The sequence below is a fragment of the Ambystoma mexicanum genome, chromosome 7q (assembly GCF_040938575.1).
Source record: "Ambystoma mexicanum isolate Mex_15411 chromosome 7q, UKY_AmexF1_1, whole genome shotgun sequence".
NCBI classification, from domain to species: Eukaryota; Metazoa; Chordata; class Amphibia; order Caudata; family Ambystomatidae; genus Ambystoma; species Ambystoma mexicanum.
In genome coordinates, this window is record NC_090941.1 from 1,108,990,893 (window position 1) to 1,109,010,028 (window position 19,136).

The 19,136-nt window shown below is 51.6% G+C and overlaps 1 protein-coding gene across 3 annotated transcripts in view; it reads left to right on the forward strand.

Annotated features, from left to right (window-relative positions):
- Positions 1 to 19,136, forward strand: part of TRIM3 (tripartite motif containing 3) — a 551,630-nt gene that overhangs the window by 345,323 nt on the left and 187,171 nt on the right. For all 3 annotated transcript variants that reach the window (XM_069640490.1, XM_069640489.1, XM_069640491.1), the window contains exon 5: positions 4,282 to 4,462. In XM_069640490.1, coding sequence (XP_069496591.1) covers positions 4,282 to 4,462 — 181 coding nt within the window. The remainder of the gene's footprint in view (positions 1 to 4,281; positions 4,463 to 19,136) is intronic.

Sequence of the window (19,136 nt, forward strand, 5' to 3'; positions counted from 1 at the left end):
TGTTTGTGGAGGTGTATATGGGTTCTGGGAGGTGCTGTTTGTGGATATGGGTTGTGGGGGGTGCTGTTTGTGGAGGTGGATATGGGGTGTGGGAGGTGCTGTTTGTGGAGCTGGATATGGGTTGTGGGAGGTGCTGTTTGTGGAGGTGGATGTGAGTTGTGGGAGGTGCTGTTTGTGGAGGTGGATATGGGTTGTGGAGGTGGATATGGATTGTGGAGGTGGATATGGGTTGTGGGAGCTGCTGGTTGTGGAGGTGGATATGAGTTGTGGGAGGTGCTTTTTGTGGAGGTAGATATGGGTTTTGGGGGTTGCTGTGTGTGGAGCTGGACATGGGTTGTGGGAGGTGCTGATTGTGGAGGTGGATATGGGTTGTGGGAGGTGGGTGCTGTTTGTGTATGTGGATATGGGTTGTGGGGTTGCTTATTGTGGAGGTGGACATGGGTTGTGGGAGGTGCTGATTATGGAGGTGGATATAGGTTGTGAGGGTTGCTTTTTGTGGATTTCGGTTGCGTGAGGTGCTGTTTGTGGAGCTGGATTTGGGGTGCGGGAGGTGCTGTTTGTGGAGCTGGATTTGGGTTGCGGGGGGTGCTGTTTGTGGAGCTGGATTTGGATTGCGGGAGGTGCTGTAGTTGGCGTCAGGTGTTGACTGTGATGGAATGAACGGGGGACTCTGGGAGGCGCTGCGAGTGGGGGGGTGGGGGAAGTGATGTGGTTCTGGGTATAGGACCCTGGGGAGTGGCTATGTGAGGAAATAGATTGGTATTCTATGAAGGGATACGTGCGAGGAATGGGGGCTGGGCGAGATGCCCTCTTTGAGAGATAGTACTGTGTATAAGGGTATTCTCGGTGCTCTCCGTTAATAATCAGCGGTGTTTATTTATTTTAAAAACCAGGGTTCGCACCTTTTACACAGTAACCCTGCATGTCAAGTGCTTTTCCAGGCGCTGCTTCATTGCGCGCTTGTGCCCACGGTCTCTCCTTACTGGCGCCCAGGCCGAGCTGAACAGAATCAGCCCCTCCCCCACCTGCGCCCCTGTGTGGACCCAGCCCCAGGTTCACATAGGGGCCATATGGGACCTGCTGGTAGAGGGTCGGCACAAGATTGGACAAAATATGGCACACATACATCTTCGGAGGTTACCTTAGCAACCGTCAGCAGCAGCAGCATCCGATGGCTCTAAAAATAGATGTCCACTGTCGGTGCCGCAAGGGAGGGGTGTGCCGGGAGCGTCACGTGGGCCTCTCGGTGGCTGCAGGAATGGAGGTGGGCGGGGGGCGGGGGGGTGTCTGTGCAGTCCCATGTGTGGGAGGGGGAAGCGCGCTCCGCCGTAGGCTGGGTGTAGTGTGCTCTGTGATGGAGAGCCCTGCCAGGCAGGCAGCTTGTCCCCCATGCCGCACACGCAGGAGACAGGGGACAGACTGAAGCCCCTGCTGTGCTGTGAGGCACTGGTCTCAGGCACCCACTGGGTCCTTGAACAGACAGCTCCCGCCCCGCCCGGCCCAGGTACTCGAGGCCTATCCATTGATAGTCTCTACCCCCGCAGTCTCTACCCCCCTCATTGTTTACCACCGCAGCCACGCTGCCTCCTTCCTCTGCTGCGTGACCAGCTCACACTCCGCTTCTGACTGGATCTTGCGTCTGTGCGCAGCCCTGAATGCACACCCTCTGTTCATCACTCCACTGCTGTGTGTACTCCGCCTCTGCTCCTGCCACTGCGTGTGTCTGCATTGCCTCTAACCGTCCTCCCGCTTCCGTAAGCCTCAATTCCTCACATGCTTCTGTCTGCATACCCGAGCTGCTGACCCTTCCTCTGCCTCTGTCTGAATCCCCAGCCTGGGATAGCTCCTCTGCTGTCTGCTTTTTACTGTCCGATACATAACCCCCTGCCCTCCCCCAAACCCCGCTGGTGTCTTTTGTCCGCCTCTGCTGCCTGCATCTCACACCTTGCAGGTCAATACTCCGCTTCTGTTTGCATCTCATAGCCTGCATTCTTATCTCAGCTTCTGTCTGCATCTCACAGCTTCTGTCTGCATCTTACAGACTGTGTCTTCACTTTGCTGCAGTCTTCACTTTGCTGCAGTCTTCACTTTGCTGCTGTCTTCACTTTGCTGCAGTCTGCATCTCACAGCCTGCGCTCTTTACACCGCTTCTGTCTGCATCTCACAGCTTCTGTCTGCATCCCACAGCCTGCAGTCTTTACTCCGCTTCTGTCTGCATCCCACAGCTTCTGTCTGCATCCCACAGCCTGCAGTCTTTACTCCGCTTCTGTCTGCATCCCACAGCTTCTGTCTGCATCCCACAGCTTCTGTCTGCATCCCACAGCCTGCAGTCTTTACTCCGCTTCTGTCTGCATCCCACAGACTGCAGTCTTTACTCTGCTTCTGTCTGCAACTTGCATCCCGTGAACCTTCCTTTGCTGCTGTGTAAATCTTGCAACCTCGTCTACAATGTCTTTCTCTCTAAATTGCACACCCCTACTTCTCCATCCTCTTCTGTCTGCTTCTCACAGCCTGCAGTCATTGCTCCCCTTTTGTTTGCATTTCACAGCCTGCAGTTGTAACTCTGCTTCTGTCTGCACCACACAGCCTCTTGTCCTTTTTGTTGCTGTCACACCCTCTGCTTCTTCCTCCCTTTGCCCTTATTCGCAAAATGTTACACTCTCTGCTTCTTCCTTTCCTTTGTCTCAACTTCTGCTGTTACATTTTGTTGCATTTCTCAAACTCTATCTTGCTCTCTGAATCCCCCAGCCCTTTGCCCTTCTCTGCTTCCCTTTGCCTCTCATAGCTTCTACTCTCTACTTGTGACCGCTCCGAGCCTTTGCCCATGTCCATCTGCTCCCTGAACCCCACATCCTCTGCCCATGTCTCTCTTCTCCCTAAATCTCACAGCCTCTGCCCATGTCCCTCTGCTCCCTGAATCTCACAGCCTCTGCCCATGTATCTCTGCTCCCTGAATCTCACAGCCTCTGCTCATGTCCCTCTGCTCCCATCAGTGAACCGCCTCTGCCCATGTATCCCAGCTCTCTGAATCTCACAGCCTCTGCCCATGTCTCTCTGCTCCCTGAATCTCACATCCTCTGCCCATGTTTCTCTGCTCCCTAAATCCCAGTCTCTGCCCATGCTTCTCTGCTCCCTAAATCCCAGTCTCTGCCCATGCTTCTTTGCTCCCTAAATCTCACATCATCTGCCCATGTCTCTCTGCTCCCTGAATCTCACAGCCTCTGCCCCTGTCCTTCTCTGCTCCCTAAATCTCACAGCCTCTACCTCTTTACTTCTAGGCTCCCTGAATCTTAGACCACCTGCCTGTGTTTTTCTATGTTCTCCGAACCTTACACCCCCTGCCATTCTCTACTCACTCTGAATCTCAGTCGCTACACCCGTCATTCTCTACTTCCTGGTTCTCACAGCCTCTGCTCCTTTCCCCCTCCGCTCTTTGAATCTGGCAGCTATTGTACATGTCTCTCGTTATCTCTGAATCTTGAAGCTCCTGCCTCTGTCCTTCTAGGCGCCCTGAAGCTGACATCCTCTGTGTGTGTCTTTCTATGTTCTCTGAAGCTGACATCCTCTGCATGTGTCTTTCTATTTTTCTCTGAATCTCATGTCTCTTCTCTCTGAATCTTAAAGCTCCTGCTTCTGTCCTTCTAGGCGCCCTGAGCTGACATCCTCTGCATGCGTCTTTCTATGTTCTCTGAACCTCATGACTCTTCTCTCTGCTCTTAAAGCTCCTGCCTCTGTCCTTCTAGGCTCCCTGAAGCTGAAATCCTCTGTGTGTGTCTTTCTATGTTCTCTGAAGCTGACATCCTCTGCATGCGTCTTTCTATGTTCTCTGAATCTCGTTTCTCTTCTCTCTGAATCTTAAAGCTCCTGCCCCTGTCCTTCTAGGCCCCCCGAAGCTGACATCCCCTGCGTTTGTCTTTCTATGTCCTCTGAATCTCATGACTCTTCTCTCTGCTCTTAAAGCTCCTGCCTCTGTCCTTCTAGGCTCCTTGAAGCTGACATCCTCTGCGCGTGTCTTTCTATGTTTTATGAATCCTCATGACTCTTCTCTCTGAATCTTAAAGCTTCAGCCTCTGTACTTCTAGGCTCCCGAGGCTGACATCCTCTTCCCCTGTCTTAGGTTGTCCTCTGAACCTCACAGCCACCGCATGTGCCATTATCTGTTCTGTGCACCTCACAGCCGCAGCATCTCTCTGCAGAGCTCCTCGCACACCCCGTCCCGTCTCTCGGCGCTGCTTCCTCTCGTCACACAGGATGGGGTTAACGTCTTCTTTCTGTCCGCAGGCTCCCACAGCTGACGTGCTCCATAGCGCTGGTGGCCGAGATCAGCAAGCAGCTGATAGACCGGAAGAACGACGCCATCTCCGAAATCAGTGGCACCTTCGAAGACCTGGAGAAGGCGTTACATCAGCGCAAGAACACGCTGATCCACGACCTGGAGGCCATCTGCGGGGTCAAGCACAAGGTACGGGAGAGGCCCTCACCCCACCTTTGGGAATTACCTCCTCACAGCGCGAGGCTCAGCACGCAGCCACTGACTGCACTAGTTAGCGTGGCTGACTGCACTCGGTAGACTGCCAACCAGCTGCGGCTTCAAAGCGCTATGCATTCACCGTCTGGGGAAGAGTTTCACGAGCACAGTAGAACGTGCATGTGTGCCCCCACACACCCTTAGGTTTGCTCTCCTGTTGGTTTGCCCCCTGTAAAGTGCTTTGTTCACATACAGGCGCATTATTTTGTATTTCAGAACCTTTTCTAGGTGTCTTTACCAAAGCCCAACATGTCCACAGATTGGGCCTCATTACGACTCAGGCGGTAAGGGTTTTACGGCGGCGTAAACAGCGCCGACCCTTACCGCCTGAGTACGAGGTCCCTTAGCGCCATGGCGGATTTAACACCTGCTTTTAGCAGGTGTTAAAATCCATGGCGCTAAGGGACCATGGAGTTAATTACGCCACCGTAATTTACGGTGGCGTAATTAACGCCTTCCCCACTCCCATTATGCCCTATGGGGCAAAAATGGGAATGGGGAAGGGTAAATGGGGATTGGGGACTTACCGCCCCGCCAAGGTCGGAATGGGGCGGTAAGTCCGCCAACCACCATGGCGTAAACGTAGTTTACGCCATGGTGGTAAAGTCACGGCCCAGGCGGTAACTTACCGCCTGGGTCGTAATGAGGCCCATTGTGTCTAAACCCGTGCAAAGCATGGACAATAGTTTAGGATTCTTAACTGAGGGTCGTGACTCTGACACGAGAAGAAGGCCGCCTTGGTGGTGTACTTAACTGGCTTCACCAGAGAGGTCACAGGGGAGGGCTGTGTAGGAACAAGAAGAGGACTGGTGCTAGCCCAAACACAGAGCAGCTGCGAGCATCCCGCTGCATACACGCTGAGACCACACGCCAGCCATCCCTGACCCCCCAACGTGCACATCCAGAGCACTGGCACACCAAGCGCTCGCAACATTCTCCTGGGTTGTCATTCACAAGCCTGTATCAGATTCTAAGAGCATTCATGGATGGCCAGCAGGACACTGCATCCCCCTTCCTTACAATGATCACAGACCCAATCAACATCGCAACCACACAAGCATCCAACTGGGTCACCATGGCTACATTCTACGTCCCCCTTCTTACAATCATTACAGGACGCAACCACACAGGCATCCAACTCGGTCACCATGGCTACATTCTACATCCGTCTTCCTTACAATGCTCACACGATGAACATCGCAACCACAGAAGCATCCGACTCGGTCGCCATGGCTACATTATACACCCCCCCGTCTTACAATCATTACAGGACGCAACCACACATGCATCCAACTCGGTCGCCATGGCTACATTCTACATCCGCCTTCCTTACAATGCTCACACGATCAACATCGCAACCACAGAAGCATCCAACTCGGTCACCATGGCTACATTACAATGCTCATACTATCAACATCGCAACCACACAAGCATCCAACTCGGTCACCATGGCTACATTACAATGCTCACATTATCAACATTGCAACCACAGAAGCATCCAACTCGGTCACCATGGCTACATTCCACACCTCCCTTCCTTACAATGATTACAGGCCACAACCACACAAGCATCCAACTCGGTCACCATAGCTACATTACAATGCTCATACTATCAACATCGCAACCACAGAAGCATCCAACTCGGTCACCATGGCTACATTACAATGCTCACATTATCAACATTGCAACCACAGAAGCATCCAACTCGGTCACCATGGCTACATTACAATGCTCACACTACCAACATTGCAACCACAGAAGCATCCAACTCGGTCACCATGGCTACATTCCACACCTCACTTCCTTACAATGATTACAGGCCACAACCACACAAGCATCCAACTCGGTCATCATAGCTACATTATAATGCTCATACTATCAACATCGCAACCACACAAGCATCCAACTCGGTCACCATGGCTACATTACAATGCTCACATTATCAACATTGCAACCACAGAAGCATCCAACTGGGTCACCATGGCTACATTCTACGTCCCCCTTCTTACAATCATTACAGGACGCAACCACACAGGCATCCAACTCGGTCGCCATGGCTACATTCTACATCCGCCTTCCTTACAATGCTCACACGATCAACATCGCAACCACAGAAGCATCCAACTCGGTCACCATAGCTACATTACAATGCTCACACGATCAACATCGCAACCACAGAAGCATCCAACTCGGTCACCATGGCTACATTCTACATCCGCCTTCCTTACAATGCTCACACGATCAACATCGCAACCACAGAAGCATCCAACTCGGTCACCATAGCTACATTACAATGCTCACACGATCGACATCGCAACCACAGAAGCATCCAACTCGGTCGCCATGGCTACATTCTACATCCGCCTTCCTTACAATGCTCACACGATCAACATCGCAACCACAGAAGCATCCAACTCGGTCACCATAGCTACATTACAATGCTCACACGATCAACATCGCAACCACAGAAGCATCCAACTCGGTCACCATGGCTACATTCTACATCCGCCTTCCTTACAATGCTCACACGATCAACATCGCAACCACAGAAGCATCCAACTCGGTCACCATGGCTACATTCTACATCCGCCTTCCTTACAATGATTACAGGCCACAACCACACAAGCATCCAACTCGGTCACCATGGCTACATTACAATGCTCACATTATCAACATTGCAACCACAGAAGCATCCAACTTGGTCACCATGGTTACATTCTACATCCGCCTTCCTTACAATGCTCACACGATCAACATCGCAACCACAGAAGCATCCAACTCGGTCACCATGGCTACATTACAATGCTCATACTATCAACATCGCAACCACACAAGCATCCAACTCGGTCACCATGGCTACATTACAATGCTCACACTACCAACATTGCAACCACAGAAGCATCCGACTCGGTCACCATGGCTACATTATACATCCCCCCCTTCTTACAATCATTACAGGACGCAACCACACATGCATCCAACTCGGTCACCATGGCTGCATTCTACATCCGCCTTCCTTACAATGATTACCAGCCGCAACCACACAAGCGTCCAACTCAGTCGCCATGGCTACATTCTACATCCCCCTTCCTTACAATGCTCATACTATCAACATCGCAACCACAGAAGCATCCAACTCGGTCACCATAGCTACATTACAATGCTCACACGATCAACATCGCAACCACAGAAGCATCCAACTCGGTCACCATGGCTACATTCTACATCCGCCTTCCTTACAATGCTCACACGATCAACATCGCAACCACAGAAGCATCCAACTCGGTCACCATGGCTACATTCTACATCCGCCTTCCTTACAATGATTACAGGCCACAACCACACAAGCATCCAACTCGGTCACCATGGCTACATTACAATGCTCACATTATCAACATTGCAACCACAGAAGCATCCAACTTGGTCACCATGGTTACATTCTACATCCGCCTTCCTTACAATGCTCACACGATCAACATCGCAACCACAGAAGCATCCAACTCGGTCACCATGGCTACATTACAATGCTCATACTATCAACATCGCAACCACACAAGCATCCAACTCGGTCACCATGGCTACATTACAATGCTCACACTACCAACATTGCAACCACAGAAGCATCCGACTCGGTCACCATGGCTACATTATACATCCCCCCCTTCTTACAATCATTACAGGACGCAACCACACATGCATCCAACTCGGTCACCATGGCTGCATTCTACATCCGCCTTCCTTACAATGATTACCAGCCGCAACCACACAAGCGTCCAACTCAGTCGCCATGGCTACATTCTACATCCCCCTTCCTTACAATGCTCATACTATCAACATCGCAACCACAGAAGCATCCAACTCGGTCACCATGGCTACATTCTACACCTCCCTTCCTTACAATGACCACAAAACCAGTCAACATCGCAACCACAGAAGCATCCAACTGGGTCACCATGGCTGCATTCTACATCCCCCCCTTCCTTTGTTTCGGGACGATAGCTCAGGGGCAACATGCTCGTCTTGGAAGCAAGACAATGTTGAGCAACAATGGTTCGATTCCCCCAGGTCTAGGGACACCTGTCGGTATTAAGCACCTTATAAATAACCCATCACAATAACAATGATCACAGAACCAATCAACATTGCAATCACACAAGCATCCAACTCTTCTCAACATGGCTACATTACAATGCTCATACTATCAACATCGCAACCACACAAGCATCCAACTCGGTCACCATGGCTACATTACAATGCTCCTACTATCAACATCGCAACCACACAAGCATCCAACTTGGTCACCATGGCTACATTACAATGCTCACACTACCAACATTGCAACCACAGAAGCATCCGACTCGGTCACCATGGCTACATTATACATCCCCCCCCTTCTTACAATCATTACAGGACGCAACCACAGAAGCATCCAACTCGGTCACCATGGCTACATTCTACATCCGCCTTCCTTACAATGCTCACACGATCAACATCGCAACCACAGAAGCATCCAACTCGCTCACCATGGCTACATTACAATGCTCATACTATCAACATCGCAACCACACAAGCATCCAACTCGGTCACCATGGCTACATTACAATGCTCCTACTATCAACATCGCAACCACACAAGCATCCAACTCGGTCACCATGGCTACATTACAATGCTCACACTACCAACATTGCAACCACAGAAGCATCCGACTCGGTCACCATGGCTACATTATACATCCCCCCCTTCTTACAATCATTACAGGACGCAACCACAGAAGCATCCAACTCGGTCACCATGGCTACATTCTACATCCGCCTTCCTTACAATGCTCACACGATCAACATCGCAACCACAGAAGCATCCAACTCGGTCACCATGGCTACATTACAATGCTCCTACTATCAACATCGCAACCACACAAGCATCCAACTCGGTCACCATGGCTACATTACAATGCTCACACTACCAACATTGCAACCACAGAAGCATCCGACTCGGTCACCATGGCTACATTCTACATCCGCCTTCCTTACAATGATTACCAGCCGCAACCACACAAGCGTCCAACTCGGTCGCCATGACTACATTCTACATCCCCCTTCCTTACAATGCTCATACTATCAACATCGCAACCACAGAAGCATCCAACTCGGTCACCATGGCTACATTCTACACCTCCCTTCCTTACAATGACCACAAAACCAGTCAACATCGCAACCACAGAAGCATCCAACTGGGTCACCATGGCTGCATTCTACATCCCCCCCTTCCTTTGTTTCGGGACGATAGCTCAGGGGCAACATGCTCGTCTTGGAAGCAAGACAATGTTGAGCAACAATGGTTCGATTCCCCCAGGTCTGGGGACACCTGTCGGTATTAAGCACCTTATAAATAACCCATCACAATAACAATGATCACAGAACCAATCAACATTGCAATCACACAAGCATCCAACTCTTGTCGACATGGCTACATTCTACAACCCCCCCCCTTCCTTACAATGACCACTGCCTGCAACCGCACAAGCATCCAACTCTTGTCAACATGGCTACATTCTACAACCCCCCCCCTTCCTTACAATGACCACTGCCTGCAACCGCACAAGCATCCAACTCTTGTCAACATGGCTACATTCTACAACCCCCCCCCTTCCTTACAATGACCACAGGCTGCAACCGCACAAGCATCCAACTCTTGTCAACATGGCTACATTCTACATCACCCCCCCTTCCTTACAATGATTACAGGCCGCAACCACACAAGCATCCATCTCGGTCACCATGGCTACAATCTACACCCCCCTTCCTTACAATGGTCCCACAATCAACATTGCAAATAAGCATCCATCTCGGTTACCATGGCTACTTTCTACCCTCCTGATCTGTGTAGCTTTTAATCGGCAAACACACTACTGTACTGCCCTAACGCACCCCTCCCCCACCGCATACCCATCGCTAGAGGTGGGAGAGCCAGAGATTCCATGGGGGAGGGCTCCTAGTGCCAAAACAAAAACCGAGCCAGCATCTGCCTATACCAGCGCTTGCTGTCCATAACAATGGCAGTAAATGTTACACAAATATCAAGTAACCCATCAATATATATATATCAACATGCTCCATTCTATTCAGAAGATGGTAGTCCAGTCCTGTTTTTTTGTTTTGTTTATATCCTGAGACTTTTAGTCCTGGATATTAGGTGGTGAAATCCGGGACTTCAAGTAACAGCATGCACAGGGAATAAACGGGGCCCATCTAGCACCGCCTGGATGGAAAGGAACATGTTAGTGTGTGCCCACATATCTGCTAAATGATGGGTTTTAAGAGTTAAACTGTTACTTGCAAGATTCTACACCAACCTGCGAAATATGTGCGAGTGCGATTGTAGCTTTTAGTCTGCTCATCAGGCAATGTAAGAACAGCTTCCATTCTGTACCTTCAAGACAGCAACACACAGCAAGACCAGGTTATGCTCTGAAGAATATGCTGTGTTCCACAAAAGAGAACCCCTTTTCTGCTTCCTAAAAAATAGCTGCACCATGGAAGGACTGGGGGGGGGAGCCTGAAGCAAGATCACAATTTAGAGGGACAGACACTGCGGTTAAAAACAAGATTTGAGCTGGGGGAAGGGGGGAGATACAGAGGGTCTTTCACAAACATATGAACGTGTCCGTACTTCACCTGCTAAGAACGAGGCGCTAAAAGCAGGATTGTTCATAGTGGATCAATAAGGGGGTCACCGTGACCCCTTCCTTCCTTTGTGTCCGCAGGCGAGCAAGGAGGGGCTGCCCTCCGGGGGAATTAATCCCCGCTGGGGGGCAGCGAGTGTCTCCCAGACCACGAAGTGGGGAGAAGAGACAGCTCTCAGCTCGGGCCCAGTGCTCATTGACTCACTTTTAGGGTCAAGCTGTGGTCGGCCACAAAGCCCGAGCTGGCTCCAGCCCCGCCTGACCCTCCCCCTCTACTCGTCGCCCTCCGAGTGCTCTGTGATTTTGAACATCTGGAGATGGTCCGCATCTGGACATGGGACACCCTAACTGTCAGTCTGAGAACCGTGCTTCGCCTGTCATGTGACTGTGACGCCACTTCCACATTTCCTAACAAGGGGTAGGTTTCCTCAACAGTGAAGGCCCTCCCTGGCTCCACCCTCATTACAACCCCCCCCCCCACCATCAACGTGGGGATTAAAACCCAGCAACGCTCCTACTCGGCCTTGTGACATTCAGATTGTGACAGTGCCAGTACCTCTAATCCGGCAGCATTTACATACACCCCAGCACCAGTACTGAATAATACTGGTGCTGGGAAGTGCAGGGGGGGGAGGGGGAGGGGAAATGGGGGAGGGGGCAGGGGCAGGAAGGCCCAGGCTGAGGCAAGTGCCGGGGGAGCCCAAGAGGGCAATTGCCAGTGGATGGACGGGGAAACACTGACTAGAGCGGGAAGGGAGGTGGATGGGCAGACTCGGGGGTGAGGGGGGGGGGTCAGGGAGATGCCCTCCTGGCTAGTCAGGGAAAGGGCCCGGAAGGGCAGTGTTAGGTTGGGGCTGGTGCCGAGGTAGACTGGACGCTGGCGCCGGATGCCCTGTAGCAGACAGACTCGGGGATTAGCATGGGGAGGCGAGAGGGAAGGGAGAGGAGCAGGGTCTTGAGCCGCTTCCGTAACTTAAGGAGATCTGGCTCAAGTCTGAGAGAGGCGGGGAGGCCATTCCAGAGGGAGGTTCCTGCCAAAGAGAGAGATTTACCCCCCACTCTACTTCTAGAAATGACGGATCTAGTTGTGTCAAGATGGCACTTTCTCCACGGTGACAAAAGCCTTGCACCAGCCCTCGTGCAATCAATCAGTTTCAAAAGGACAATCACCCAATGCTTCCCTCTACCGGGGTCAGGATCTGACGACCTGACCTCTAGACTAGGGTTGTACAACTCCGGGCCTCGAGGGCCGGGATCCTGACAGGTTTTCAGGATATCCCTCATTAATATTCATGAAGGAAGATTTGCATACATTTAGAATCATTGTATGCAAATGTATCTAATGAATATTAATGAGGGTTATTCTGAAAACCCAACATGGATCGGCCCTCGAGTACAATCTTGATACATCACCCACGCATATATTCCCCACATTCCAACAATTCCTTTGTTCATGCACATCCTTGCTTTATCCAGGCCCTTCCCCTGACAGTTCTGCTCAGCACCCTTTGCACCCCCCCCCCGCACACCCCCAGGAGTCATGCCTGGCAGAGCTGGCTGTCCCACCGGTCTTGAAGACTGTAATCTCTGCTGAAATGGGCTGTCATTTAGTAGGACTGGAGAAAATGGTTCTCCCATGAGGTCCATTTCCACTGCCTTTTAGCCCATAGATGTTAGGTGTTCTTTCCCCCCAAAGTCCTCTAATCAGGCCAAGTCATTACAATAAAAAGCCCATCGTATTTTTGTCTCCTCATTCTTAATGAGTCATCGCGTGCTGAACATGTCCCCTAAATGAGGTTTTATTTATTTTGTAGTTTTCTAGATGTTATGGACGAGGACTCATATGATCCACCACTCTTGGCTATGTTGGCTTGGGCTGGTGGGAGCTGTAGTTCAAACATATGCAGAGAAAATGATGCAGACCCCTGCCCTTAAGATACACATATGGGAGACTCGCTGTCTAAACACAGCACCCCACCCAAGGATGACAAAGGCAACATAGGTTTATGTATTTCTCGAAAGCATGTGATTTTAAGAAGATATTTGCCCAGTAATAGTCTTTCTGTGGCTTGTAATGTTTGTCTATATATAAATCTCCAGAAGGGGCATCTTAAGCAATCGGTCAGGTTGGAACATCGCACAGGGCTAATAGTATAAATAATGAAGGGACTATTTTTGGCACTATGCGCACGAAGGATCATTGGTGCCTATTTACTATGAGTGTGCGTCATGGTGTTAGGGAATACTTGCAGGTGAGCAACACACCCGTCTCCATTTCTGCACCATGATGCTGGTGCCAGCAATGCCTCATTACACTGCTGCAGCCAATAATGGACACCCTTTTGGTTTGGGGCAGTACCTACAGCACCACATTGCTGGTTAGATAATTACAGCATTGTGTTGCTAGGTTAATGACTAGTACATTATATTGGTGGGGACAGTGGTACTGTACTACATTGTGAAGAAATAGGATGATTGCACTATCTGCACTGCCCTACACGTACTCTATAACACACAGTGTGTGATTACTGCACAGTACTGATGGGAGTACAATAATTCTGCGGAAGGATTTTCATTAGTGATACAGGGCTAAGGGGACACATCTGTTTCCTAGGTTTGGCGTAAAGGTCACAGACAGATGGAAAGAAAAGGGTGCTTATAACAGTTCTATGTTCTTTTGGCGCCAGTTTTTAAGTTTTTATGAAAGGATTACTTTGAAAAAACTCCTCCTTTTTTAGTGTGTTTTTGAAATCTATATTTAGGGGTTCCCCCTCTCCCCCCAGACCCCATCCCTATTATTTTATCCCAATCTCCCCACTACTTCTGTCTCCTTACCTCCTATACTTTGAGATTTTTTTTCGAAAAAAGAATCTGGCGGCAAAACGACTGTATACTGTTTAAAACGCGCACTGTATCATATAGCAATGATCACGTAAGCTATACTGGGGCAATATAGAGGCAGCAAATCCTAAGCATTCCAGAGACAGAGAAATACATCTTTCAGAGTGTGAGAGGGGTCTGAAATGTATCCCCATTGGTGGAGGCGCACAGGTCCTCCTCCTATCGACTCCAGGCTCTGGGCCGAGCCTGCGTTATTCTCTCACAGTATTGGCTGATTCACAGTCTAGCATGGGGTCATTCATATATGGCGTCCATGAGGGCGAGGGTGGGAACGCAGCCTGCTGGCAGCTAAAGGGGAAGGGTAGGAACTCTGTCTCCTGTGGGTCCTTCTCCCTGCTTGCTACCTTTTTACATCTGTATCCCTTTCATCTCTTCCTTTCTTTGCAATCTCTCCCTGAGCCCCTCGTCCCCCTCTAATAGGGTACTTCCTTGCACTAGGAACTCAATGAATTCAAAAGATGGATTTTTTTTACCTTGCATCTCCTCTTCAGATCGGGTAGTAATATTAGAGCTCCCTTCTGTGGCACTGCTCTGCCAGTACCTCTAATCCGGCAGCATTTACATACACCCCAGCACCAGTACTGAATAGTGGACCCCCAGCACCAGTACTGAATAGTGGGCCCCCAGCACCAGTACTGAATAGTGGGCCCCCAGCACCATTACTGAATAGTGGGCCCCAGCACCACTACTGAATAGTGGGCCCCAGCACCAGTACTGAATAGTCGATGTATGTATTCTACCAAATAGTTTGTCAAATATTCGGTCAGAGCTGAATAGTTACGCCCAAATAGCTAAGACTAGCCCAAACACAGACTATTCGTCTGTGCAATCACTGTTAGGGGAGTGACTGGGATGGGCCTCCTCTCACTCTCAAGGGCCTGCCCATCCATAGCCTTCTGGCTCCAGCAAGGCACTGAAACACAAAAGGAGTGATAATATCAACTAGCCCCCTGCTGACTGCTGGAGTGCTACTGAGAACAAATCTTTGGGTTGCTAAAGCCGTGCTTTCTACCTGTAGTTACTGAGAGGAGAAGAGGCAGTTAAATAATTTCTTTTCTTGAATAGCTAGTTTGTTGTGTGTGTTTTATGGTATGTTTCGAGGGGATTGGGTCCTCCGATGTATTCCATATCTATGACATATCTGTGACATATAATAACTACAGCTGTGCTGCTTCGGAAAATCTTCGGCTCCTGCGTCGATGACATCGATACGCCGCCCTCGAGGACCTCCTCCGACGGCCGACGTCACTGGATGTTATAAGTAGGACGCCTGTAGCCTCAGCTCTGTTTTTTCCGCGAACGTGTTCGCTTCGGAGATCTCGGCGCGCCTCAACTCTTTGGAGTTTCTGTTCTTTCTCGGTTCTTCGAACCTGTTCGTATTGTGAAGTATATTCTTCGTGAAGATTTCTACCTCGTCTTCCACTCCGCGTCCAGGCTTTAAGAAGTGCGGGGACTGTGGGTTCAAGATGTCAGTGACGGACTCGCACGACGCCTGCCTCTGGTGCCTCGGGGAGGCCCATGACACGGATGACTGTGTCGACTGCCAGTCGCTCACGTCCAAAGCCTTGCGGGAGCGCAAGAAGTTGTTGTCGGTAGGAAAGGTGTCCAAGCCACTGAAGTAGAGGTCTGCAGGGCTTTCGACTGACGATTCAAGGGGCGACTCTCCGCATCGTCGTCGGAAGTCCAGTGGGTCTCGGTCCTGGAGTTGGTCCCGCCACTCCTCTGCCTCTTCGAGGCACTCCCGGAAGCGCCGTCATCGGTCGCCTTCCCCGTCCTCATCCGAGGACTCTGCCCGTCGGCGGGTCGCTTATCCCACCAAGCATGCGACGTCGGACGAATGGGCTTCCTTCGGGAAGAAAATGTTAGCGATTCTCGAATCGCAGGGCACTGGTCCGTCCGAGCCTCCGAGTGGGGTCGGTCGTGATCGGTCGAGAGACACCGCTCGCATGCCTACGGGCTCGGGTGGTCGGCACAATTTACGGGAGAGTTCCCGCTCGGACAAGGGGAATCGTTCTCGTCATGCCCGTTCCAGGTCCCGGTCCTCAACGCACTGGAGACCGTGTGCACCTGCGGTGTCTTCGAGGAAGACGTTGACACCGGTGGCGCAGAGGTCGTCGACGGACTCTTTTGAGGCCCCGCCTCCGAAGAAGTCGTCAACGCCATCGGCGCCCAGGCTGTCGAGGGACACGCTCGGGGCTCTGGCCTCGAGGCCTGTCGATGCCGTTGATGCTGTTGGCGCCACGTTCGGCGTCGACGCTGATTCACTCGACGCCATTCGAGGCTGTTTCGACAGGGGTACCCTGGGGCTCAGTGGAACCCCCTAGAAAGGCTCTGGCCAAGGTCAAGCATGGCTTTGTTCCACATTCTGTGCCTTCCTACCGTCATCTTGAGTTTATTTCAGAGGTGGATGAGGGCTCTGATGATGGCATGGTTCCTGATACGGTGCCAGACGAGATTCTCTCGGGCCATAGCCAAATTGAGGACCTGAGGCAGTCCCTGCACGATGCCAGTGGGCTGGACACCTCTCCAGAGGTGGAGTTTTGTAGGCCTGAGCCTGGCACTCATGCCGACTCCTCCTACCGGCGCCTTATATCTAGGGTCACCAAGTACTTGGGATGGTCTGCTCCCCCAGGGGATTTTCTTCAGGATGACCTTATGGATATCCTCGACCAAGATCCACCAACTGACCCGGTACTGCTGTTCCATATGGCTCTACAGAGGAGGGTGGCGGCGGCTTGGACTGCTCCGGAGAGTCTCCCGGCAGTGGGCAAGTCTTTGCTGCAAAAATACCGCCAAGCCAGTAGCGACCCCTGCTACTTGACCAAGCACCCGACTCCGGAGAGTTTGGTGGTGCAGGCGGCTACGGCCCCGGCAAAGCAGGCGTCGTATCCCACCATCCCTCCTGATAGGGTTGACAAGCGTTTTGACGGCTGGGCGAAGAAAGTGTTTTCTTCAGGGGGAATGACGCTTCAGGCAGCCAACTCCGTATGTGCCTTGTCATTTTTCCCGCATACTCTGTGGAACTGTGTTTCCTTAGCGGCTGAACATATTCCCGAAGGGGACGAACGGGATGGTTTCCTTGCCATGGTTCAGGATGGCAAGGATACCATGTGTGAGGCCGTTCATTCGGGTTTGGACATGGCAAATTGCGTCAGCCGGTCTATGGCGGCGAGCACCGTAATACTGAGGTTTGCGTGGTTGGGGAAGTCGGGATTTGCTCCTGATGTGCAGGCCCGGCTCCTCAACATGCCCTTTGACGGGGAACATCTTTTTGGCAGCAAGGCTGACGAGAGCCTTGAGAGGTTGCAGACCTCAAAAGCTGCAGCAAAGTCGTTGGGAGCTCCAGTTCGCCAACCTCTGCCTTTTCGTCCTAGGGGACAGTAATGGAGGGGAGGTTCCTTTCGTTATTACTCATACTTTGGTAAAGCGAGAGGAGCTGCCAGTCAGCCACCGTAGGAGTACCAGAGGTGGAAAACAAGGTACACGAGGTGCCAAGGCCGCTCGGGCTGTTGCCTCTTTGCCCTCAGGCAACGCCGCAGCCACTTCAGCTCAGTCATGAGGCCATGTCCCATGGTTCACCGGTTGGGGGAAGGCTGGCGCAGCATCTTGTAGAGTGGCGCGCCATTACTTCAGATGTGTGGGTTCTGGAGATCATAACCCACGGCTACTGTCTTCCTTTCCGGCAGAGGCCTCAAGACAATCCACCGGGGAATCTCTCTTTGAAGAGTCCAGATCCGCTCCTTGCGCAGGAAATTCAATCCCTGCTGGTGAAAGGCGCCGCAGAACTGGTGCCTGTAGCGGAGAGGAACAAGGGATGGTATTCCCCTTATTTTTTGATTTCCAAGAAAGACAAAGGGTTGAGACCCATCATGGACTTGCGCGGTTTGAACAAACTCCTCAGGAAGGACAAGTTCAAGATGGTTACTCTTTCTCAAGTCCTCCAGGCCCTTCAGCTTCAGGACTGGTTGGTGTCTCTCGACCTCAAGGATGCTTACTTTCATGTTCCGATGCATCCAAAGCACAAGAAGTACTTGAGGTTTCCCTGTTGGCGACTCCTACTTTCAGTTTCGGGTCCTGCCGTTCGGATTGACCTTCGCCCCGAGGGCCTTCACCAAGCTCATGGTAGTGGTGGCAGCGCACCTCAGGAAAGGGGGGATTTAAGTCTACCCCTACCTGGACGATTGGTTGAACAGGGCGCGCTCTCCCGAGCAAGTCCTGGATCATCTGTCAGTCACCTGCCACTCCCTCCACAAGCTGGGCTTCTCCCTCAACTTAAAGAAGTCCCATTTGACGCCAACTCAGAGGCTCCAGTACATCGGAGCAGTGCTTCACACTTCCCTGGGGCAGTGTTTTCCTCCCCAGGTGAGGGCTCATCACATTCAGCAGATGGTGCACAGGTTTCAGCTTGCCCAGAGTCTCCCAGCGTTCGAGTTCTTGAGATTGCTCGGCCTCATGTCATCCTGCATTCTTCTGGTGCCAGAGGCCAGGTTGCGGTTGAGATCTTTGCAATGGACACTCAAGCTCCAGTGGTCCCAGTCCTCCGGCAGGTTGTCGGACCCTGTTCAGGTGCCGTCCTCGGTCGCCCAGGACCTTCTGTGGTGGGCCGTCGAAGACAATCTGATGAAGGGGCTCCATTTTGGGTACCCTGGCTGGAGGTGACGATCGTGACGGATGCATCCCTCACGGGATGGGGAGCTCATGCCAACGAGTTGACAGTAAGCGGTCGTTGGTCTCCGTCGGAGTCCAGACTCCATATCAATCTGTTGGAGCTGAGGACTGTCAGGCTAGCCCTGAAGGCTTTTCTGCCGACTGTGCGAGGGAGGAATGTCCTGATCCTGACAGACAACACCGTGGCCATGCACTACCTCAACAAAAAGGGGGGGCAGGGTCACGTCCTCTGTGCAGGGAGGCGATGCAGCTCTGGTACTGGGCAATCCAGCAGGAAGTTTCAATCTCGGCAGTTCATCTGGCCGGAGACGAAAACGAGACAGCGGACGCTCTGAGCAGGCAGAGCGTGATCTCTCA